This window comes from Guyanagaster necrorhizus, assembly GCF_019112545.1.
Source record: "Guyanagaster necrorhizus MCA 3950 unplaced genomic scaffold BT62scaffold_76, whole genome shotgun sequence".
In the NCBI taxonomy this organism is placed as follows: domain Eukaryota; kingdom Fungi; phylum Basidiomycota; class Agaricomycetes; order Agaricales; family Physalacriaceae; genus Guyanagaster; species Guyanagaster necrorhizus.
In genome coordinates, this window is record NW_025064955.1 from 84,927 (window position 1) to 108,059 (window position 23,133).

General features: G+C 47.5%; 8 protein-coding genes across 8 annotated transcripts; 2 read left to right on the forward strand and 6 right to left on the reverse strand.

Moving 5' to 3' along the window:
- Positions 1-6,468: 6,468 nt before the first annotated feature.
- Positions 6,469-6,657, reverse strand: BT62DRAFT_913857 (uncharacterized protein; the record flags this gene model as incomplete). Its single annotated transcript, XM_043183899.1, has 1 exon — positions 6,469-6,657. A coding segment is annotated over one exon (189 nt), but the record flags the coding sequence as incomplete, so codon positions are not given.
- Positions 6,658-6,859: 202 nt separating this feature from the next.
- Positions 6,860-7,207, reverse strand: BT62DRAFT_913855 (uncharacterized protein; the record flags this gene model as incomplete). Its single annotated transcript, XM_043183898.1, has 1 exon — positions 6,860-7,207. A coding segment is annotated over one exon (348 nt), but the record flags the coding sequence as incomplete, so codon positions are not given.
- A 1,056-nt stretch (positions 7,208-8,263) lies between these two features.
- On the reverse strand, positions 8,264-10,847 carry BT62DRAFT_924767 (uncharacterized protein; the record flags this gene model as incomplete). The annotated part of the gene is made up of 6 exons (XM_043184655.1): positions 8,264-9,931; positions 9,983-10,033; positions 10,107-10,177; positions 10,467-10,536; positions 10,591-10,719; positions 10,809-10,847. 6 exons carry the CDS (start codon positions 10,845-10,847, stop codon positions 8,264-8,266), a joined length of 2,028 nt encoding a protein of 675 aa, XP_043032871.1.
- A 216-nt stretch (positions 10,848-11,063) lies between these two features.
- Positions 11,064-12,540, forward strand: BT62DRAFT_1014055 (uncharacterized protein; the record flags this gene model as incomplete). Its single annotated transcript, XM_043178151.1, has 10 exons — positions 11,064-11,087; positions 11,143-11,311; positions 11,383-11,448; positions 11,505-11,527; positions 11,558-11,703; positions 11,749-11,781; positions 11,821-11,831; positions 11,884-12,245; positions 12,315-12,428; positions 12,484-12,540. The coding sequence occupies 10 exons, from the start codon at positions 11,064-11,066 to the stop codon at positions 12,538-12,540; spliced, it is 1,005 nt and encodes a 334-aa protein (XP_043032872.1).
- A 257-nt stretch (positions 12,541-12,797) lies between these two features.
- On the reverse strand, positions 12,798-13,332 carry BT62DRAFT_1014056 (uncharacterized protein; the record flags this gene model as incomplete). The annotated part of the gene is made up of 2 exons (XM_043178152.1): positions 12,798-13,110; positions 13,157-13,332. 2 exons carry the CDS (start codon positions 13,330-13,332, stop codon positions 12,798-12,800), a joined length of 489 nt encoding a protein of 162 aa, XP_043032873.1.
- Positions 13,333-15,412: 2,080 nt separating this feature from the next.
- BT62DRAFT_1081639 (uncharacterized protein) lies at positions 15,413-15,902 on the forward strand. Its single transcript, XM_043179687.1, has 2 exons — positions 15,413-15,429; positions 15,474-15,902. The coding sequence occupies exon 2, from the start codon at positions 15,476-15,478 to the stop codon at positions 15,725-15,727; it is 252 nt and encodes an 83-aa protein (XP_043032874.1). The 5' UTR covers positions 15,413-15,429; positions 15,474-15,475; the 3' UTR covers positions 15,728-15,902.
- A 1,796-nt stretch (positions 15,903-17,698) lies between these two features.
- On the reverse strand, positions 17,699-19,518 carry BT62DRAFT_739914 (uncharacterized protein). The gene is made up of 3 exons (XM_043182105.1): positions 19,490-19,518; positions 17,814-19,435; positions 17,699-17,765 (listed from the first exon to the last, which is right to left on the reverse strand). The coding sequence occupies exons 2-3, from the start codon at positions 19,284-19,286 to the stop codon at positions 17,748-17,750; spliced, it is 1,491 nt and encodes a 496-aa protein (XP_043032875.1). The 5' UTR covers positions 19,287-19,435; positions 19,490-19,518; the 3' UTR covers positions 17,699-17,747.
- Positions 19,519-21,274: 1,756 nt separating this feature from the next.
- On the reverse strand, positions 21,275-22,754 carry BT62DRAFT_1081642 (Clavaminate synthase-like protein). The gene is made up of 6 exons (XM_043179688.1): positions 22,593-22,754; positions 22,425-22,547; positions 21,943-22,372; positions 21,800-21,888; positions 21,532-21,745; positions 21,275-21,479 (listed from the first exon to the last, which is right to left on the reverse strand). Exons 1-6 carry the CDS (start codon positions 22,724-22,726, stop codon positions 21,435-21,437), a joined length of 1,035 nt encoding a protein of 344 aa, XP_043032876.1. The 5' UTR covers positions 22,727-22,754; the 3' UTR covers positions 21,275-21,434.
- Between the last annotated feature and the right edge of the window lie 379 nt (positions 22,755-23,133).

The following is a 23,133-nucleotide window of genomic DNA, read 5'->3' on the forward strand; positions in this document are numbered from 1 at the left end:
ACCATTCTTCTAGGGCAAGCATGATGGCGAGCAATTCTTTGTCGTAGATTTCATAGTTTCGTTCCGTAGTGGTTAAGGCTTTTGAGAGGAAGGCTACGGGTCGCCACTTCCCAGCCTGTTCCTGAGAGAGTACGGCTCCTATCGCCCCCTCACTTGAGTTGGCCTCTACCCTAAATTTTCCTTCCTGAGTCGGGATGGCCAATATAACATCTTCCACCAAGCATCGTTTTAGATCATTAAAGGCGGTTTGCTGAGAGGTTCCCCATCCCCAAGGAGCATTGCCTGTTAATTGCGTCATTGGGCAAACGATTTTACTGTAATCGCGAATGAATCGTCGGTAGAAGTTTGTAAATCCAAGGAAGGATTGTAACTCCTTCTTCTTGCTGGGTTCGGGCCATTTGGTGACTCCGGCTACTTTTACCGGGTCCATTCGGATGCTTCCCTCGCTGATGATTACTCCAAGGTATTCTGTTTCTAGTACCTCGAATTCGCACTTCTCTGCTTTGAGAAAGAGCTTGTGCTTCCTCATCAGGGACAGTACCTTTTGTACTAGACTCCGGTGCTCCTCTCTTGTTTTGGACATGATTAAGATGTCGTCGAGATAAATTGTTACCTTCCCGGTGGAGATGAGGTCTTTAAAGATGTCGTTCATCATCCATTGGAAGGTAGTGGGGGAGTTTGTGAGCCCAAAGAACATGACTGTTGGCTCAAATAGTCCCCGATTGGTACGGAATGCGGCCTTCCATTCGTCCCCTTCTTTGATACGGATGTTATTATACCCCCACCGCACGTCGAGTTTTGTGTAGTATTTGGCACCTCAGAGTTTATCCATCAGCTCCGAGATCAGGGGTAATGGGTATCGATTCTTCATGGTCATCTCGTTGAGCTTTCGGTAGTCCTGGACCGGTCGCAGTTTCCCATCCTTCTTTTTGACGAAGAAGAAAGGAGAAGCCATGGGGGATTTCGAAGGGTGGATTCGGCCGCTTGACAGGTTTTCATCTAGGAACTTGTCAAGCTCCTGTTGCTCGTGATGGCCAAGTGGGTAGGTTTTACAATCTAAGTTGGCGTTGGCATTAGGGACTAGCTCGATTGCGTGATCCCAGGGCTTTGGAGCGGGTAATTCGTCAAAGCTTTCTTTCTCGAAGAGGTCTTTGTAGTCTCGTGCCCATTCGGGTACCATTTCTTCGAACGTCTTCTCGCTCTTTCTTTGATTTGCCCTAGCGGCTAGGTCGTTTGCATGGTGAAGGGCTCGTATGTGGATCTCATTCTGGAGGTCCACCGCGAGTATGGTCTCCCCTTCTTCCATCTCTTCGTCCCATCGATCTTCCGGGTCTTCATCTGGCAGTTCAAATGGGATCTTCCTGCATCTGCACCTGGCGAAGGTGATCCGACCAGTCTTCCAGTTGATTAGTGGATTGTGGCAGATCAGCCAGTCATGGCTGAGAAAGAGCTCTTTCATCCCAAGATCCGTTACCGCCAAGTCAATTCGTTCAGAGTGATCTCCGATGGTTAATCTGAGTTCAATGAATTCCATGATGGAACCGGCCTGGTTTTTTGTCCCATCGGCATTATACACTGGTATTGGGGCCGCGGTTGCCCTGGTTGGAAGCTGATGCTTGTCGACGAAAGTGCGATTGATTGAGCTCCCAGTACAGCCGCTGTCGATCAAGGCGGTCATTTGATATGTGGCTCGGGAGGTTAGCGTTTCGATTTGTCCTTTTACAGTTAGATCTCGCCCGGGGGTCTTTGTTCACAGGATGTATTTTTTTGGCCTGCGGAGTTCGTCTAACCATTCGAGGACTTGACAGCGCTTGGCCTTCCTGATTTTTTCAACTAGCTCGTCTACCACTTCTTCGCCTCGTGTCCTATGGATCCAGTTTCAGAGTACGGCTTTCGCCGCTGCCTCATCCCTGGCATCCTTGATGGCCCTCCATGTCCACTCGGTATCGAATGGTTTGAGCCACGTGGTGGGATTCTCTATCCCTGTTCGGCCCGTGGGCGTTTGAGTTTTTTCTTGCGATTCAATGGTGTGTTTTGTGAATGACTGGGGTATATTCAAATGCATAGTAGGCTTCATAGTTGTAACTACAGGGGTACTATTAGTCCGACTAGCGGCTATTACTGACACACCATTAAGTTCTTTGGCCAGTCCGGTGGAATCGCTCACTGGCTGGCCCCGTCTTTTACCTCCTCGACCTTGGTTTCCTTTCCAAGGTCCTCTTCTTCCTTTTGAAGCTCAGCGATCTGTGCCCGTATGTCTTCTCGGGTTCTTTTCTTCTTCGAGCAGTCCTTTGCCATGTGCCCCTTCTGTCTGCAATTGAAACATTTCCCTTCCTTCTTCATGCGATCGATGTCCATCGGCTTTCCGGTCCCCGTATAGGTTGTGCCGGTCCCGGTCTTCTGCGTGCCGTACGATGAAGTGGTGGCCGTTGAGGAGCCCGAAGTTTTTCCGGCAGTTTGCCCCGACTTGTTCGGGGTTGGCGGGGCTGGCTTTTTGGAGTATTCCTGCAGCGTCGTCGCCTCCGCTTTCTGCCTTTGTCGCTCCTTGTACATCTCGATGATTCGTTCTTTCCATTTGTCGTATCCCACCAGCATCAGCATTTTGATGCCCATGGCTGAAATCATCGTGAGGTACGAGGAGGAGACCCCTCATTTGAGTGCCTCTACCATTCTCCCATCGTTTGCGGTGTCTTCCCTGATCCCCGCAAGTTTGGCAAGTTGTTCCAGTTCATCGAAGTAATCTGTTGCCGCCTTATCTCCCATCTTGTACTCCTTGATCTTCTGCTTGTGCACTTCTTGGACCGCGGGATCAATGAATTTGTTGTTTAGCATCCGTTTGAAGACCGGCCACGAGGGATATCGGTAATGCTCCCTAGTGGTGGATCGGAAGTTCGGGGAGATCAGAATCCACCATGTTTTGGCCTTATCTTCCAGGTACGAGGTAGCGAACGCGACTTTGTTCATGTCTGTCCCGATATACCCAATATAGACTTCGAAGTATTGTTCGCAGTCTACCAGGAATCGGTCGATGTCGTCCGAGGCCCCTTTGAAGGGGCGGGGTTTTCGAAGAAGATCAGGGTGACATTGTAGGACGTTAGCATTATGGGGAAGCGGACCCATTGGGTTGGGCCACCCGTCGAATGGTGGTTGCCTCCATTCTGAGGGAGGTCCAGGGAAGGAGTGCAGCGAGTTGTCGTTGGCGACCGGGCTTCCTTTTGGTTCGACCATGCGGATGATGACCCCATCGCGCACTGTGAATCTGAGGCGAACCGCTTTAGGATCATCCCGAACAGGATCCTTTCCACTTGATTCTGCCTGATCCGGGGGCGGTTGCCCTCCAAGGAGTCGGCTTCCGGTGCCAGTCCAGGGATTTTGAACCTTAGTGGGCCGCCATGCCGGCCGAGTTCTGGTTCGAATAAGTCAGGAGGCAGTGCTCCGGGTTGACGGACTAACATCGGCCCGGCTTTGGATTGAAGGGGCGATATAGACGGCTCGTTTTGGTGGTACGGGGGGGGTGCGCAGCATTGGTGCCGGTGTTCTTGGTTTGATGGTGGATTGATACGGGGGTATCGGCACGAGCGGGTCTTCCGGATGCCGCCGGCCATATTCCTTCCATGCATATTCTGTCGCGGCATACTGTAGAATTTTTTCTTTTTCAGTTTTTTCTGCGTACCGATATTCCAGTCCTAATGACATCGCTTGCCAGCGCGCGTCTTGCCATAAAAAGTCTCTCCCCTGTCTGTACAACTCTTGATATTCCTTGTTCCTTGCTCTTTCCATCTCCTCTCTTAACGCTTCTTCGTCGGTGTCTTCTCCTGCTCGTTCCATCTGTTGTTGATATAGGTCATCACTGTCCATGTCCTCCTCGTCACCCTCGTCCCCGCTGTCCTCTTCCTCGAGGAGGGAACGGATGGGCTGGTCGTAGATGGACGGTACGACTGGACAAAGGGTCGTCAGTGACCCTTCCATTGACTTGGGTACTGGGCCCGGCGTCCTCTCAGCTGCTGACTCAGGCGATGGGAGGACTCCTGAGTCGGCTATAGCGCATCCCTCCGCACACTCGCGTCTCCTCCAGTTCTCGGCTATAGTGGCTGAAGTGTTGCTGGAACTCAGGATTAAGGAACTGTCAAGCAACTCTACTGCCCAAGAATCGCTGGAGAGCCCTGTCGGAGACGTGGGCATTGTCGGGTACTCGGAGCCCATAGGCTCCGAGAACGGAGTCGGCGTCCAAGGAGATGGTGTCAGTATGGGCGGGGTACTCGAGGTCGACAGGTCAGGGCCTCCCTGCCCTCCCTCGTCTGATGGCCTCGTTCCAGCTGACAACGCTGGCAGGTCCTGTCCATGGGTCGTCGTCTGAGTCAGGCTCAACGAAGGGAGTCCCTGCGTCACTGCGGAGTCCGTACCCACTGGGGGAGGCCGATCCCAGCCACTCAGCTTCCTCCCTTCTTCTCTGTGCTCTTTCTTGTCTGTCATACTCTGCAGCCTCGTATTGCTCTCGGGCCTCTTCTCATACGTAGTTGGGGAGCTCTTCCTGAGTTCACCTAGCCTCGTTTGCTCGGTTCTGATCCTGCTGCCATACTGCTTCGTCGTAATTGAAGGGGGTCGCAAGATCCCAGTCTGGGAAAATTCAGTGTATGATTCTGTCCCGCGCAGCTCTTCCCCTTTTGCTGGCAGTCCCGACCTCTGGCTCGCTTCCCACATGGAGATGTTGGTAAGGATCTCCTGCTGCGGAAATGGCAATTTCTGCGTTTGCGTAGTCGGGGTGGATAGTCCTCCCGTGCGGGTTCTCGATCCCCAGCCTACTGATGGACCGGCTGGAGATGGAGTCGGGCTCGGTGGGGGTCTCGGGGGGGTTCTGGGGGGAGTCGGGGCTCTCGTGGGGTCTTGCAGCCATCCGAGCGGCATCAAGGGAGTCCCGAGCACGGTTTCCAATCCCTGAGGGAATTGGGGAGGCGGAATGCTCGGGGGAGTCTGCGGGAGTGACGTAGTTGGAGACCTCTGCGGGCTCCTGAGCGACGTTCATCGTCCATGGGTTCCGGAACCCTGTGAGAGCAGGGTGGTGGTTTCCGCTGCTTCGTCGAGGGGGGTGTTGGAGTCCTTCTTCCTCGTGAAGGCTCCCCGAATCCGAGTCGTTATTCCCGGTTTCTGGTACGGGTCCCCCTTGTGGGAAGAAGGACGTTCTGATGGAGGAGGGGATGTCATGGAAGGGTAGGTCAGGGGTTACGTTGTGTAGGATGTGTTGAATATGCTGGAATGCCTGATAGTGCCTGACTATCTAAGCTGCTACTGATTGTCGTCCTCGGCAAAGGGTGATGATGGCTAGAAGTCCAAGTAAAGTTCTGATGATGGAAGCGATAAGCTCGAAGAAGTTGTGATTCAGGTCCATGGTTGTTACTGGAGGCATTCGGTTTCTCAGCACAATTGGGCTTGAGAAAGGGAATGAGGAAGCTTCGAGCTAATTGTTAGGCCCAGGTGTCACGTGGACAGATACACGTGATAAGCAGGTGTTCCTTCGCACTTCGAGGAATCACCTGAGTTCACTGTTGTATATCCGTGTGATGTAACACAAGGTCAGATATAGACTTGAGGTAGAATGGTATGTATAAACTTTAGCTCGAAGCTGGGGGTTACCAGCGAGAGCTGTCTTACTTAAATACTACTGGATAGTGTCTAAATATATACGACTACTTATTGTGCATTGTCGCATCCTTTGTGCCCATTGTCCTAGGGCATCGTTATCGTATATAAAAGGTTCGTTGTGCGTTGTCAAGCGTTGTCTCCTCGTCGGAAGACAATGGTGGATTTGGCTAGTTGTGCTGACTAAGCCTTTTCCCATGATCCTAGACGCTTGTCTTTAGTGCCGTGACTCAGCACAGATAGGGGTTAAAGAGGAAAATAATGGAAAAATCGTAACAGTGTTGAAGGAATTATACAGAAGTAAACTGAAAGCTCACTCACAAAACTGAAGTTTAGATTTCTGAAGTTGTTAAAACTGGACTCTTATAAGTGTCTATTTGTTTTTACTATAGAAGTTCAGACTTATCACTAGTTCAGAAACTAACCACTGCCAGAATAGAGGTTCAGATGATCAAGTCAATGCACTCTCTAAAGAGCAGAATATAATAGCAGACCTTAAGCAAGCCAATATCATTGCAAAGGTTGAGACAGACCAAAAAGAAAGAGCAAAAGGTCTATCTGATGCTGATAAGCTTCTCACAATTTGATGGTTGATTACTGAGAAGAATTGAGAAGACTAGTGAATCAAGCAGAACACCTATTAGATTATAATCAGTACAACACATTCATACTATATGTAGCTATATTCACACATATAAAAAGATCTCACAAGATGTTTTAGAGAGTTATGCAAATCCAGATATGCAATTATATGCTTAATAAAGTCTGAAACAAGTACAAGGCCTGCAAAGAGTAGGAGGACCACACTGGAGAAGATGGTACAAATGAAGATCATGATGTTAGTGATAATAATGATGGATAAATTGATGAGAAGCCAAAGGCTAAGCAAAAAAAGAGGAGTGCTTCACCCACAATGTCTATCAAATTATTGTCCTCCTTGCTTTTGAATCCTCTGATAGTCTCAGGATCATCACCATATTTTTCCAATATATTATGTATAATAAGAGACTCAATAAGCCTACAGTGGTTCTGCAGCTTCTGACTAAGAGAACAGTAAAGAATTGGGATTCACCATTTCAATCAGCTGAAAGTATGCTCCACAAACATGTATAAGGAAGAAAGTCACTTATTCCACTGTTTTTGGTCTGCAGCTTGAGCTAAGTCATAGTTTGTGAACAGTCATATGAAGAACTGAGTGAGCAGATAGTCTGCCCAGCCAAACTCAGTAAATAGTGTATCTGTAATGTGAATACCCATCCTTCACAATGAGAATATACTTATGCTGCTGAAAATAATCATCATAATGCTGCCAAAGATGGGAATTGCAAAAGATCCAGTGATCTTGTACTGAGCCAGACCATCCAAAGTCATACAATGTAAAGATAGTGTGATAGTCAATAGTTGCTTGTATGATGAGCTGACAAGAAGTTAGAAAAAAGACAGAAAATGTAAGAATATGATTATGCACTGTATAGAACTCCTTGTGACACCAATATGCATATTCATTCTTTGTTGGATGATCCATTAGATGAATATAGCTCCTGTCCCCAGAGCTCAGACAGTCAGAGAAGTCCTAAGCCTCTATCCTATCTGATAGAAATTCTCTGTGTAATGCTTCAGGTTATGCTAAGTGATACTTCTGTATGCATCAAAAAGCTTGAGAGACATAATGCATGCAAATGCTCCCCTTGGATATCAAAAGAATGCTCACATTCTTGACTGTTGACTCTGAGTCATGCTATATCAAAAATGTTGCAAATTGGTACTTCAGAGAGAGCTGATGATATATACCAGTACTTAAAAAGACAGGATCATTCCAGATGAGATCATACAGGTGCTCAAAGGCATTATGGTCCATTCTGAAGCAGATTATAGCATTGAGAGAATGGAAAACATCACAAGACACATCTTAACCATGTCTTGAACTATATATCAGAGAAATGAACCAAAATATCATAGAAGTCCTTAGATTTAGCTCATTCCTAGAGTCCTTTCAGCCCATATTTATCACAATGCTGCGCACAGGCTTCACCCATGGCTAGTTGGGCTATAGCTAGAGCAACCAGTTCCTCAGTTTCATCCTCAGTATCAGAGAGCAGCAGAATTTCCAGTGACTGAAGATCATGTACATAGGCCATATCTGAGCCTGATGGAAGTGGCAGCAGTATCGCTGGGTCGAGCCATCACAAGCCATGAGGGCTACAACTTGTCTGAACCTGGATTCTCGATTTCGAAGACCTCAGTTCAAGCTCTGCTCAGATTGTGCTGAAGGGAATTGCCTTTACGGCCATCATGCCATCAAATAAACTAAAAGATAAACTGCGCCATGAACTGCAATTTGAGAAGGGCTATAAGCCAAATTCCAAAGTATGTCCATTGTCCCTTGTATGACAAAATCATGTCTGATTACCTCTACCATTTGGTGATTCCACTTATACCGTTCCTTTATGTAATGAATAGCCCAAGTAAACCCCCGGTCGGGAAGCACAGAATCACAACTATCCTATAGCGTAACATGCATGATAATCGTCGCTCGCCATAAATTACATTCTACGGATCGATTTTTCATTTAATCAAATTCAGGGCATAAGAATACAACCAGCAAGTAAATTTACAAGTCATACAATTAGGCGAAACGATCCAGAATAGTCCAAACATTCAGCCAATTTGCAAGCTCATTAGATGCATCTTCTTCATCAAAAAAGTCTGCTTTATTCAATGAGAAGATCACTCCCAATCCAGCTTCTTTCAGTTTATATATCTGCAACAACCGCCTCTTCCAGTCAGAATTATCCGGAAAGTGGTAGGTCCTCAAAGCTTCGGTGTCTGGAACCGACAAGACCAGCGATTTCAGTCCACATTTGTGTCTGGATATGGCCATACCATATAGGGAATCATCTTCGAATAATGATCTTGCTGTAAAGCAGATATGCAGGGACAATCGCTGAAGACATGGAACGAAAGAGGGCTCTGCCAATATTTGCACTATTTCAGTTGACGTTTCCTCGTTTACGGCAATGACGAGATCTGTGAGAGACGTAAACGTCCCCATGGCGATGTCATTGAAAACTGGTAAAGCAAGAGGCCTGTACACGGCGAAGAATCGAAGACGAGGTTTGGAGCGCTTCAGCAATTCGGAGATCATTCCAAGTTCATGTACAGTATGAATGAGTCCTGAATGCAGTTTTTTATGACAAGCAAAAAGAGTCAGATCCTCCAGTGCTGGAAAGGCACAATACTTCAGATCTGGGGGAATATCGTATCCCAGTGAAAGCTGTCGGATATTTGGATGTGTTATTTCCGGTAGTGGTCCCGAAAATTTGCCCATGTCCGAAGGACCCTCATAGGCCCTTTGGAAGGTGAACGATTCCAGTTCCGTCCCTTGCGCAATACAACCATAGAACAGGGATTTTTCAGAAGTCCGGCATCGCTCAGGTTTGAAATCGATGGTCGTTAGTTGATGAAGAGGAAGCGATAATTCGGCAAAGATGTTGCCAGCTATTTTAACGGAGCGTAGTAAAGGAACGGAGCGGAAAATCCGGGAAAGCGCCGCATGAAAATAATTTCGTGGATGAGAGTTGTACAGGTTCAAATCCAAGCTTTCTAGCATTGGGAGGCGTCCCGAGATGTTCGAAAGGCCAAAGATGCTTGCCGAATCATAGACACGGAGAGAAAGGGATTTCCATCGTTGAGATGTAGGAGCGATGTAATTTATCATTAACGCCCATGCCTCTGGGGAGGTGCCCACGACCCGAATTGACATCCTGAGGGGACAATTTCTCGACAGAGAGAAGGCGGTGCGGAGGAGGAGACGATTCTTCGAGTTGTATGATTCACTCGTCTCCCCCAAGTATTTAGTTAAATTGATGTTCACCTTAGACCAAAGGGATGGCGACGACAGGACAAGGACCCTCCACGTGTAGCATACGCTACGAAGGATGAACGGAGGCGATGAGATGCAGATCTCACTATCTTCAGCTGCCAAATTGAATATGTGCAGCAGGACATCAGGTAGTACGCGTCGGATAGGGGATAATAGGGATTTCTTATGAGAGAGATCTGTCACGGTATGATCGTACTTCTCTTGAATACGTTGTAGAGAAGATTGGATCGAAGCGATTTCGTTTTGACAAGATTGCACTTCGATATCCAGACATGCGACTTGGGTATGGATGGAACTGATGGTGGTGGAGTCCAGGTCCAGAGACGAGAAGCCTCCACGAAGGAGTGGAAGGAGGTCCCCGTCGGTGATATGGCGCGCCAGCTCAAGGCCAGAAGAAGAGGAAGATTTTTTCTAATAGCAAGTTAGAGGAGGTACGTCGGCTTGAATGCGTCCGATACATACCTCGGCTCTAGTCATGTTCCTTGTGAACGTTTTGTTTACCCTCGATAACGGCTAGGAATAGTCTGTCAGTTAAGGAATCAGGCGAGTTGAGAATGATGTTGGAAACGAGGTAAGATATGCCTACCCGAGAGACGACCAGGGTTTCAGTAGAAGATGGCGATGGTACCAAGGTACGAAGTTCGCCGGTACCTTGGCCTAAATACTTTGCAAGTGAGATGTCTCATTTCCTGGTCTTTCATATGATATATGCAAAAGACAACCTAGATCAAAGAATCTCAGTCGAAACATGGAACATGATCGGTGAATTCACAGACCCAAACGAATTAGTACCGTATTCAAAACGAGAAAGTAAATCAAAGTCATCCTGCTAGAGACGCCAGACTCCACATTAAACGGTGTCCCTAATCTGTAATATGCTCTTAACCTGAAAGCAAAGTAGAACAGTCAAAAGCTGCATGCGTGAAGAAAATGTGAATGCATAAACCTATCACCACTCCGAGCTCGTGCAGAAATGTTATCAGCATCGAATTATCTTCGCGGCTTATCTGCATTGACTATATAAGCGTGTATAAGCCAATGATTAGATATCGCATGACGACGGCATTCACATTGCATAGGTCATGATATTCTTGGTTAAGAGCCTCGAGGATGGCCGTAGACACCGTCACGGGCTTAATATCGCCGTCGTCGAGACAAACCAAAGTTCTATACCATCGCTCTGACGTCCCCGACACCACCTGCCACACGGTGAGACATAGCATCATCGATGGAGTGTATGCTATCCATATTAACTCTTCGCCTGCATCATACATTGGGTACGACTTACTAGTTCTTGGATAGTGGGTATGAGCATGGACGGCGGCATGGTACTGGATAACTCTCGATATTGAGGATATGACTCAGAAGGGACTGCTATGGAGGGGCTCTAAATTACGATGATCGGATCGTTTTAGGAGGATTCTGAAAAGACGGCACCGAGACCTTTTTCTTCATGAAACATGCTGAAGTAACACTACTATGGTGCATGACTCCAAGGAACAGAGACCTTTTGGGCTAAAAAAAATATTCCTGAACCCGCTATATGACACTTCGATTTGGCTCGCAAGTAGGCAGTATTGTGATAGCGATGGTGGGAGATCAACAAGGATGCCGGCGGCTAGACCCTAAACTTCTTCTACCTCCTCTCATCATCACAGTCTCGGACATTAACCTGGGCTGGCGTTGACGATAACGACAAAATCAAGGCGACGCCACCGAATAGAGCACTAAGACATCCAGCAGCGTCTTCAAAAATGAAATTTACCTGTTTCTTGATGCGGTCCATCCCTTGTACTAGTCACACTGAAACTCAGACACGCATATATGCCAGTGAAACTCGATTCAGACCATCATTATACCAGACAATGAAAATGGCGGACACAATGGAAAATTCTCTGGCCGTCAAATAGTCGACATTGCCCTTGCCGGTACGTCTTTATTTATTTTACAGCCGACGAGGTGGTTTTCTGACCCTCGTCATCAGCTTTCCTGGGATTATTCGTCTTAGTGTGCATGTGCGACTACTGTTACACATAGTGCAGGCTTCGCCAAGCGGATGCAAGTCTGCCCGATCCTAAGCTGGATGCAGTAACGCCTTTAACCTTGGAGACCGGAATTAGAGGTAGTCACGCCAGTGAACATACAGATAATAAAGACAATGCAGATACAGTTGGGAAGGATAGGTGAGTGGGAGTATTTAGAGGATGATCGAGAACCTCCGTTGACAGAGGTGGTGTTTCGCGTGGCAATTTGTGCGGGCGGTAGGCAAGGAGAAGCGGGACCTGACCACAATATGTTAGTCTGACGACTTGTGCGTGGAGTCCTATTTTTAGCCTTCTGACCCGGTGCGGGCACTATCACAGCTCTGAGAGGAATGGGAACTAAGAAACAATGCTATGCCGCTCTCAGCCAGCACTCTTCTTCGCCCTTATCTTCTATTCCGGTTCTTCTGGACCTCCGCCACCTCAACTCCCAGCGTCGTAAATCCACAACCTTCGTAGCCATTTTCCACAATCTTCGAGCAAAATACGAGTTCATAAAGAGTGCTAAGTCCAGCGATGGGGAGGCAATAGGTAAAGATAGCGGTCACAAAGGGAGGGTGCTTGATCTACGTAGCCGATCTCATATCGCTTCCGACACGACTCTTCTTCTGTACCACCACATTTTTGTCTTGATTCTCATTTCGGTCTTTCACTCACTCTTCATTATGTTTCAAATCAGCTGCGTATGTTATTCATACCTGTTTATATTTTCATTGCAAGCATCCCTTGCTAATCCCATCAATCATTCGTAGCTTCAAATCTTGCCAGAGGATGAGAAAAATCGGAAGAAAGGCATGAAAGAGATCGTTCGCATTCTGATCCAGTGTCTCGAGGCAGCAAAAGGACGCAGAAATGAGATCAACCAGGTATGTGGATCATATAAATCCTTCAATCTGGCGTCAACTGCGGACCTTAATATAGCCCTCGACAAGTTCCAATGATCGAGCCGGAGAACAATGGCAGGATGTAAAGACATGACTAACAAATGGATTGTGGTCCATACAATAGTTTTGTTTCAAAGGAGGCACACAGAATTTAATTGGATAGAAACCCATGAGACTCGGAGGGCAATAATAAGAGTAAATAACGATAAAAATGATATACATCAAAGGGGATTAAAAACAGTAGGCAGAAGAGGATCTAGGAGGGGCGGGTATCACTTCAGAACAGCAATATAGAATCAGTGAAACATGTATCGAGTGTTATATCAGCGCGAAGGCCATATTTCTAGCATCTTAGACGTTAACCTCTACTTTTTCTTCGTAGCTTTGGAATGTGCTATCTCTCTTCATCAAACCCAATTTAAAGAACAGGTCATCGTCTTTGCTGTCATTGAGTACGAAACACTGCTCCGCTCGATCTGCCTTCACGAACCCTTCGTCCTTCAAAGGTGCGAGTTTATCCCTAGGAGGTAACCATACAGTCTGGAACGTCACGATCGATCTTCTTCGAAAATGGATCATTGGTTGCAAAACGTGGTGAGGATCGAGAGCGAAAGGGGTGGACAACGCCATTATATTGCGTTGGGAAAGAAGACGCGCTCTATGGCTGAGCATGCGTTCGCTAGACAAGTTGCTAGCGCACGTTCACTGACCACCATCGAATGACTTGACTCACTGATCGTTGATGACATCGAGCACGTCCCCGCTCGTTTAGGGAGAAGGAACCTCTCGCCAAGCACATGCCTTTTCCTTTTTCTTCCTCGATATACACATGATAAGGACCCGATGAGAGATTTGAAATGAGGAACCACTTCACGTCAACGTTCATCCCCGGCTTCTGCCTCTATATGGACTGGAGTTCTTTAATGGAAGAGCATATTACGACGGAACTGAGTAGCATCTTTCGTCCGTACCTTGCATCAATACAGTCCCATTCTTTTCTATGTCATCTTATTCCACCAGTAGATGCTGATCCTTGAAGGTTCTGATATAGTAAGGGTTTGTGATGCAAAGAAAACCACATGTTGGAAGAACGCGTCAGCAAGGATGCACCGTATTTAAAACTATGTTCAAATAGAGCATCCGTGATATATTCGCGCACATCGCGATGAAGAGAAGGAAAGAGAGCTGCATAGGCGAAATAATCTATCGGAAGACTATAAACTGAACTTCGATCTATGAACCTTTAAAATGAAGCCTTGCCTTACCCTCTCGCCCTACACCAATAAGAATACTTCCAGCCACCAACACTGGCATTCTACCTCCGACTTAGTCTTCTAGGCGGACTTATAGACCGCAAATCACATTGCTCTGTATACTCACCTCTCGTCTTTTATTGAACCTTTAAACTCTTTCCCGGGCTCTGTATGGCCTAGGCTTGGCACTATAACCACTTCTCTGAGTTTCTCTGCGATGTCCCGGCTTGCCTCAACTCTCCCTTGGACCATAGCGATTTCCCATTTGAGGGTGCCACCAAAAATGCGAAGACTAATGGTAATGAACACAGCATCATCAAGAACGTTTTCTAGACTCTTACTTGATGATTACCTTGAAAAGGGGATTCCGTATTCATCTGCCTATCACGCGCTCGCCGAGTCATTTCTTTCGTACTGAATCTGGAAACGAGCGATTAAGGTTTGAATTACTCTGGTTCTGTTCACGGAATTTTCTTCCTACTCACCATCTCTCAAAAATGACTTGCTGCAACTTGTTTTGGTTCGACTATATTGAAATCGCCAACGAAGAGAAGTTCGGCGGTTGGAACTAACCAAATTTCCGGGTGCTGGGAAAGAGAAATAGTTTAAGTCTATTCATGAGTGGTGACGTATGTTTGTGGAAGTGACGAGCCGGAATTTCACATCACTTGATGATTACCATGGTGCTATTACGAACAGAACCGGCTGTTCGACCACATGCTAAACTTCTGAATCACTATGACGTTAATTTGCATAAGCAAAGAGACTTCCAGAGGGCAGGATTTCCCATGACGATGAGCATAAGCAAGCTACCATCTAGTCACAGGTGAATTTCTCCAGAAAAACGTCAACAGGACCCCAGGACACACGGGCGGAGGAGCTCGGGAGTCAGTTACGGCGACGTATGGGGTCGCTTACCTGAATATAAATCGTCTTTGCAGTGCTAGTCCTGGGATCAGGTTAACACTTTGAGGTACTCACCGGAAGGATCACAAAGTCATGGTGCCCCGAGATAGTATTCTGCCTAGCGGAAATTTAAATTACCAAGTGTCGCACCACGCAAGAGTTCACCTGATCAGCCTTGTGTTCCTACTCCTTATCTACGTACCCAATCAAAGTGACGCTGCACGACTTTATAAGTTCGTGTTCATGCGAAGCGTCGCATTGAAACACAGGAACAGACGGAGATAACAGAATATTGATGCAGGGAAGCCGCGAACACAGAAAAGTCCTACGCTGAATCGAAACGCGTGTCAGAATAAAAACTCGGAGATGACGGAATCATCAGTTTTGAGACTAGCTTTCCGGTGGGACGGTTGCCGAGGAGCTGACGGGAAAGGTCTTTCAACTGGTTAGGCTGGTCTATACCCGCTTTGACAGAAATTCATGTTGTTCGGCGATGGGGGACTGAATCATTCAAGGAATTTTTGAAAAGCTATCATTGGAAGATATTCTGGTTCTGTCCATGAACAAGGACCTACTTGCTCGTCTATTCTCGTAATTACTACCTCCGGTACAGTTAACCGAATCTTGTGCCTCATCCAAGCTATTTTGATTTCAATTTCATATACGGCTCGACTCGGATGTACCATTTGAACCGAGCTGCAAACTGCTCACCGGCCTCGTGAGGTCTTGGAACCAATCCAGCTTGATCTAGCAATCCATCTTTTTCGTTAACCCATTTAGGCATCAGCACGAAGACATTTCGAAAATATGCTTCCCGATATATGGTCGGTCGAAAATACTGGGCGCCACTGGAACTGATAAAAGGTAGGCATGTTGGGAACGGCTTTCCCCCAGCCTGGCTCTCCAACTCGCATCTCGCTATCGTCCTCGCACTCGTCTATTATGTGCAATTCGTTGTCACCCTCCGTCATGGTCTTCCTGCATTTCAGACACGAAGCTTCGTATACGAGCCCCCCTTCGAGTACTTCAGTACCGATGAATAACGGTCGCGGAGCCAGCGAGCCCCAGTGTTGTCACTGTGGGTGGAGGGGCGCTCATGCACCCGGTTGCCCCTTCGGATGACGGAATAGAATCAGGATTCCGTGTACCTCACCGTTCACTTACATCTTTCCGCCGCTTACTACCCACTCTGTCATCAGAACCCTGACCCCACACCATACGTTTTTTTTTTCAACTGTTGCCTTGAATAGTTCATCGTGGTCATTATTACCCTCTTGTGTCTATGTTGCCGCTTTCCTTACCTATCGTATATTTATTCCACATATCACAAACTCGTCCTTTACGTGCATAACTGGAGCTGGCTTCTTGAACCAATGATTTTCAGCATTTGAATCTACGATAAGATGAGAGTAGATTTCTGCACCCGTTCCATCCATGGGATCTATGTTCCGAAAACCGTCCCTGCATATGACAGAAGACATGACGCGTTCGAAGAAACCTTCGTTCGTGAAAGCACGACGGCAGCAGATGCCGTAAATAATCATCGCGCCTTTCATTCAATTTATTGCCTTGATGGAGGATCTATATATCTCCGAATGAATGCTATGAGTGAGGGAAACCCTAGATTAACATCTCTTTCTTCTCAGGCTCGACGATAGAATTTTTATTTCCTTATCCTCGTCATTATCCTTAAAATTCCCATGATCCTAATTGTGTACTGCGCCGTACGCCACTTATCAGCCTTTCACTTCCACAATTATATTACCTCTCGAGTCGCATGATAACACTGAATACCGTGCCCGTGATCTTGGCTCCCTTCGAACGACATTTCCGAGGAGTTATTACGATCTCCGCAATTCAGATTACCAAGGTCTCACTAACGCGAAACAGTACCGTGGGGGTGGGATAACTGGGATTGTGTTTGGGTGATGAGGTGTTTCATTGCCGATAAATACATAATCGCGCATGGGAAGATGTGCATGTACTTGTAGCCTACAAATATGAACACTTACGCCCTGAAACAAATCCGCACCATTGGTAGAGTGACTTGATTTGAAAGACGATCCATACCTTGTTATCTGAAGTCTGTCATTCAATTTAATTTTGTAGCCAATGTCTTCTTTTAACAGGCCCGGATAAACCGGACAGGCATTTTTGACGCTTGGGTTCTTCACTGCTCCACAGGTCTCCTCCAAACACGCGTAGGCACTTTCGTTTCAAATTACCTCACAAGGCCGGTCCTGGGCGGCAATATTAATTGCCATCATGATCAAAGGCGCCCTGTGTTTTAACCCTTGCTCAGAAACGCATGCGACCATAATTTTCCCAAAAAGTAATGTCCTCTGATATACGGTTACAGCATGACATCAATATTAGAGCGTCGAGTACGAACGGCCTTTCCACTATCATCTGTCATACGCAGCCTATCGACTCCTTCGAACAGATGTTTGAGGTGGTTCACATGTTCGCTTAGATGATCAAAAAGATGTCGATACCGAGAGATGTAATCCTTGGCTTCCTTCATGAAATCCCCCTTATAGATATCCTCGATGATATCGGCAAATGACCTAACCAGTGATGAGGCATCCCAAGTGATCCTCCCCGTATCTTGCATCGTTGCGTACACGCCTCTGTGTTGGGTCATCTGACCTCTTTGTTGAAGGATAATTTCGCCGTTACCCACGGTAAGGGATATCATAAGAAACGCCAGAATCTGACGGTAAAGATCTTCAGTCGCTTGGGTTTCTATCCATGGTTTGGGAGGTCGTTGAAGGAGGTATTCGAAGATCACAGGGAGGAGCGATAGATTAAAGAGGTTCGGAAGATAGTGATGAGGCATATGCGGCGAATTATTCAAGTAGGCCACCATCATGGATAGTGCGTTGGCTACCTGCTGTCGTCCGTCGCTCTTTGCGAATAGTTCGTTTACATGTTCAGGACCCCCCAGTCTCAGCAGCTCGATGTCAATGAGAGTGATTATCCGGAATATCGCAGTAGCGATGCGAGGTCGGCAGGTATTGAGTTTATTGAGTTTCTTACAGTGATTCTGTGGCCGACGACAGCCATGACAATAGGAAAGGCCGCAGAGATCACAGTAGCATGTGAGACTTTCATGGATGGACAGCATAGTCATTTGGACGCTTTACTGAAAATTGTGTACCTGAGATAAAGGTCAGAAATGGATTGACGAGAGACTTAACGGACCTACAGACATGGCGCCGCAGCTGAAGCACAAGCATTGGTCAGAGAATATAGGTCGCGTCGTCTTCCTGAACAACTGAAGAGACATGCATGGTTCGATGTCAGCGAGGAGATCGCTCACCCAGAAATAGCAGTTCGACGTGGAGGGATGTTTGGGAGGAACATGTGATGGGGAAATGGCCAAGCGCGCGAATAAGCTGGGAGTGCTATCTTCAGACTTTTGAGAATTCGCGCTGGATTGTATGCTTGCCGGCTCTGTATCAGCTTCCCCTTGAACTAACGCATTCGATGTCGTCGAGTCGGGGTCGGGGACGCAGGTCATATGAGCACTTCGCATAGAAAAAGCGCGTTTATGGCTCCGTTTCTGTCGGGAAGGGGCTTTCCTTGTCGTTTGACGCACTTCTGGAAATGGAACATCGTCCATCTCAAGGGCAGTAAAGCGAGCTGCGAAGTTATCAGGACGAGAAGAAGAGCAAAATGCCACTATGCGGTCTGGCTGGGAGAATGGTTGATGCTCATCTTCTCCTTGCACAGGTATGATGATGGGGTGTCTGCCTCCAATTTCCTTTATCGGGATCGTATGAATGTGAATGTCTCGATGTGAAAACCGATGTTGGTTCTGGGAAATGGAAGCCTTATCCATTATTTCGGGCAAGGGGGCATTTTCAGTACCAACAGTTTCAGGAGCAGGATTCGATATAGGCCTTAGAAAATATCCTTTACACGGAGGGGTACCCCGTGGAACGGAGGATATATGCCCAGGTTCGGAGTCGTGCAAAGGATTCTTCTCCCTATCAGATGAGAGCTCAGCCACTTCCTCAGAACAGATCGAAGGTGACACAGGCGGCAGCGGAAAAGGACTAATATCAATATCCGTGACAGTTGAACCTGAATCACTGGGAACAGGAATCCTTGGTTCCGGAAAGATAAATTGGGAAGACACAGTAGTAGCATCGAGGCCCAAAATGACAGAAGTCGGAGGAGAAAGGAATGGATGATGTCGTGGAAGAGATCCGGTACCATCAGTTGTTATGTTAGATATGGAAGAGGCATAACTGGGCAGATCGAACGACGGGATCGTGGGTGATTCCCCGGAGAAACTACGAAGGAACTCCTCCTCTTGGACTTTCCGCATCTCCTTCAACGTCTTTTCCTGCCCCAGAGACATCTTGATAGCTCGTTCGGTGTCCAACATCAGCTTCACATCCTGATCTACGTCATTCGATGCCTCGATGGCTTTCTGAAGCTCCAGCTCCTCTTGTTTGAGTGTATCCTCCGTATCTGACCTAGACGCAGCTAGGGCCGCTTGAAATCCTATGTCTTCCTCCTCCTCCTCGTCCACATCCTCTTCATCGCTCATTAGAGAAGTTTCCGTAGAAACAGTCAGGTTCTGACTAGTATCATGATCTCTGAGGTGCTCTCCATCCTGATCGGCTTCATCAAACCGCTCCAACGCATGCAGAAGAGCCGTCTTGGCCATCTGCTATCCAAAAAAATCCAGATCGGTCAAATCGCAAAGCTATAAATGGAGGACTTTCACAACCGGTTCCGACAAGGGTGGGCGATAGAAAAGAGTGCTTGAATGATCCTAGTGGGTCCCGGTACGTACGCGAGGCAGGTAAGCGCGCGCTATGAGAATTGATCAGGAATGCCTAGATTTTGAAGGAGATGATGATCACATACCGTAAACATGGCCCACCGTTCCGAAAACGAAGTAAATTGACCGGCTCAATGAGGAGCAGGTAAAGCAAAGTCCCGTTAAGTATGGGAGACATACACAATCGATGTAGGTCGCGCTTTGCCGGTACCTTGGTGCATGAATCAGCCATCAGATTTCACAAGCAGAGACTGTGGCCTTATGGCAAAGGATGATACGGCACTCGGAGCCACATGAAGAAGCTCAGGAATGCTTGGTTAGAGAGAACCTTGGCGATAGACCAGCCGAAAGTTGGTGTATTTCATCTTCTGAATGATATAATTGAGCGGCGGAACAGAAAACCAGAATGGCACAAAGGAAGGAAGTCGGGCCGATGCGCCCAAAAATGACATTTTTTCGAGCAGTAATCACAACATAAGGGCGTTTGACACTGACAAGGAATGAGTCATGTATCAGAGAAGAATGAACAATTTGACAGCGAGGTAAAAGATAATGTAGTCACGAAAAAAGATGTGGCTGCGAGAAGTAGAAGATCGCGAGTGTGGCGTGAGAAAGCACTTTGTTTCCGTGATCACCCTCGCCCATGCTAACACGGACGGGCCTTTTTTCTGTCCTTCCTCATTCATGTATTACACAGATATTCCTTTTTATCCCCCCCAGAAGATCTCCACGACGCCGACATGTCGAAAATCTCCCCGCGGGAAACAATATTTCTACCATCCCCAAGGCCGGTACGCATACCGAAAAGATACACCCCAGAAAGCACTTCAATGTACTTTTTTCACCGGAACTGTTCCAGTCAGCGAACGTGGTGGTAAATTCTCGTTGTTGAAAATCGCTTGTGGCGAGGGGCGATAACCAAGCTCTGCTATCGCCTCCCTGGGACTAGACCATGCATCTAGTATTCTCATAACATGCAGCGTCCCACGAAAGTTCGCTGTCCAGGAGCTGGAGGAATGCATTCCTGGCTGTATGGGATTCTCTTGGTTACCACGCCGCCAAAACTCAGTTCGAGATCTGTTTTCTGGAAACGTCTACAGCATTCAATATGTGTTCGCTGTCAGTTATCACACTGAACTGTTAATTACGATGCCATGGAGGTCCGAAATATCCTTCATAAAAACCGGAAGTTCAAAGATCCTTGTACCACTACGACGAAAACAGTTTCTTCCCGGGCCGGTATCGGACGGAAGAAAAGGATGCTGTAGGGCCGTTGAAGTGCTTCGATGCATATCATCCCAGATGACTGGAGAGACGGGCGAAACATGGACGAAGGTCTCACCCGCTTTGATTCCAGCGTCACCCGTGCCGATAAGAGAGGTAAGTCGAACATTTGCATATCTCTATCGCTGCACGATCTAATATCAATCTACTATCAATCTACTAGATCATGTATCGTGGCTCCGCCACGGAAGCTGCGACAACATTAGAGGTAATCCCGTCGCCTCGATCGCAACATCAGTAGACCGCTTGGAAGTCAAACTCGAGGTAGAACAGATTCATCCAGAGAATCTCCCATGGGAACAACGTCCGATACTGATCCATTGAGCGTATATCACGTTAGATGCCCTGAAAATACTGCTCGTCTCCTTGCCAACACTCACCCTTTCACATGCTGATAATGATACTGAAAGGTTCAGTTTGATCTCCATGAATCTAACTCGATCCATGTCTCCGTCGGGGACGTCTAAACCTACGCCAGGAGATCCACATTCCGCACCGGCGTCGGCCCATCAGCCATCGATATCTCATCGCCCCGAAATGCCAGTTTAACGCGGTTATAATACGCGCCTTCGAATGAGGGCCAAAAACGGAGGCTCAGATGACATTGGCGCGCAGAGCCGATTTGGCTCATACGAAAACGCACTAATGACACTCTTGGCGATACAGTACTACATGGCACAGCGTTTTGATAAAACATAACGTTCGACTGAATACATAGGTTCATGAAGAAAGATAACTGCGATGCCATCATTCATTCTCTGTTCCCCTACTCGCCTTCCACGTTTCGGGACCCTTCACCGTTTGCGTGAGTAACATTTAAACACACGAAAATAATAGATCCCACCACTCTGTTATTCACTCGCTGATACTTGACTCGTCGTGCAAACCACTCCTTCGCCGTCGATCCGGACTCAAAGTTTTTCTCCGGAGTATCGCGTACTGCCTCGGCAATGAGAGGGCTGTCTTCCACTAACGCACGAAGGACGATTGAGTTTCCTGGTCTGGTGAAGAAGACGAGAGACCATCTCTCAAGATGGGACTGAGGACCTGGAGGAGGACTGCGGAGGAGTCGGGTGAGAATTGGTCCTTGGGAGGGGGTTGGGGGCGCTTACATTACTCGATGTAAATTCGAACGCAGGATACCTCCACTGAATAACGATAGCGCGTCGCCAACGTTACAGATCGCATGTCTCGAGATTGGCTTTGGATGTCTGAGCGAGCGAACAGGGATCTAGAAAAAAGACGAGGTATTCACCTTCACATATTGCCACTCGGTATACCCTGGCGGCATGACCTGCAGACCTCCGAGTCTGTTATGCAGAAAGCTGAGTGAGCCAAAGTCCGTGTGAGCACCTATCGCTATCCGGTCCGAAGCGTGACCCGGTGCGTTCTTGGTAATCCGCGCTTCGCTTCCGCTGTGCTCTTCCTTATTGTGAAGCCGCATCAGCGTCCCTTTCGGTAGCCCGAGCTTGTCGTTGAAGATATCCAGGATCGTATCGTTCACTTCGACAGACTTGGCGACGAATGGGGTGATAGTAGATTCCATCCTCGTGTTTACGGTTGACGGGTAGGTGCGGTGGATGATATTGGGGTAGGCAAGCGCATCGTCTTTGGAGACGTTGATGAATTCGATGGTGTCGTGCTTCCCTGATGCGTCTACAGCATTACTTCCCGCGGCTTTGTATCTGATTGGGAGAAATAAAGCACAAGAGAGATGTACCAGGAAAGATAACGAACCCGAAGGATCTCCCGTCGTCGCCCTGTTCATATTTCATCTTTTCCTCCAGAGGCAGTCTCATCGTCCCCTCTCCCATTTCGAACATACGGCTGGCTTCATCTTCGGCGCCGTGGTTTTTCAGGCTATGCTTATCAATGATATATAACCGGCTGCTCGGGGGGACGTACTACCAAAAACCGAGCTTTCGAGCGGCTTCCCAGAGCCTCTCTTTCTCGGTTTCGTCGCCCTGCTTGAGGAGTTGGTAGTCGAGGATGAGGAGAGGATGGGTCGGGACATCGTCTGGGAACGGGGGAGATAGCATGGGTGGATGGGAGAAGACGAAAGTCGTGAGTGCCTTAAATGACGTCGTAGGTGCTCCTTTCCCATGATGTAGTTGATCACAAGCCTCATCCAAAATTGAATAAACCAAGCCCAGGAGCTGAAACTGCCTTGAACGGGGTGAATGGTCGTGGTATCGTTCAAAAGGCCACTAACAGCTAATTTCTTTGAGGTGGCATGGAGCTCGTGGACCGTCGAAGGCGAAGCATGGCTGTAAAAGGTCCGGCTGGAGAGATGGGCGCAATGAAGGGTCTCACATATGATCCCGGCTACTAAATTGGTGAGCTCCACTGCAAATTGTACACGACGAAAGAAAGACGAGATGCTATTTGGTTAGTATTTGATACTTGGCTCATTCTGAGGAGACACAGGAGGGAAATCCCATCGAAG

Coding starts and splice junctions, on each gene's coding strand:
- BT62DRAFT_739914 (XM_043182105.1), bottom strand. CDS start 19,286: ATGGCCAAGACGGCTCTTCTGCATGCGTTGGAGCGGTTTGATGAAGCC.
- BT62DRAFT_1081639 (XM_043179687.1), top strand. CDS start 15,476: ATGTTGGGAACGGCTTTCCCCCAGCCTGGCTCTCCAACTCGCATCTCG.
- BT62DRAFT_1081642 (XM_043179688.1), bottom strand. CDS start 22,726: ATGCTATCTCCCCCGTTCCCAGACGATGTCCCGACCCATCCTCTCCTC. Junction 22,548..22,592: donor CGAAAGCTCGGTTTTTGGTA/GTACGTCCCCCC, acceptor TGATAAGCATAG/CCTGAAAAACCACGGCGCCG. Junction 21,746..21,799: donor TCGAATTTACATCGAGTAAT/GTAAGCGCCCCC, acceptor ACTCCTCCGCAG/TCCTCCTCCAGGTCCTCAGT.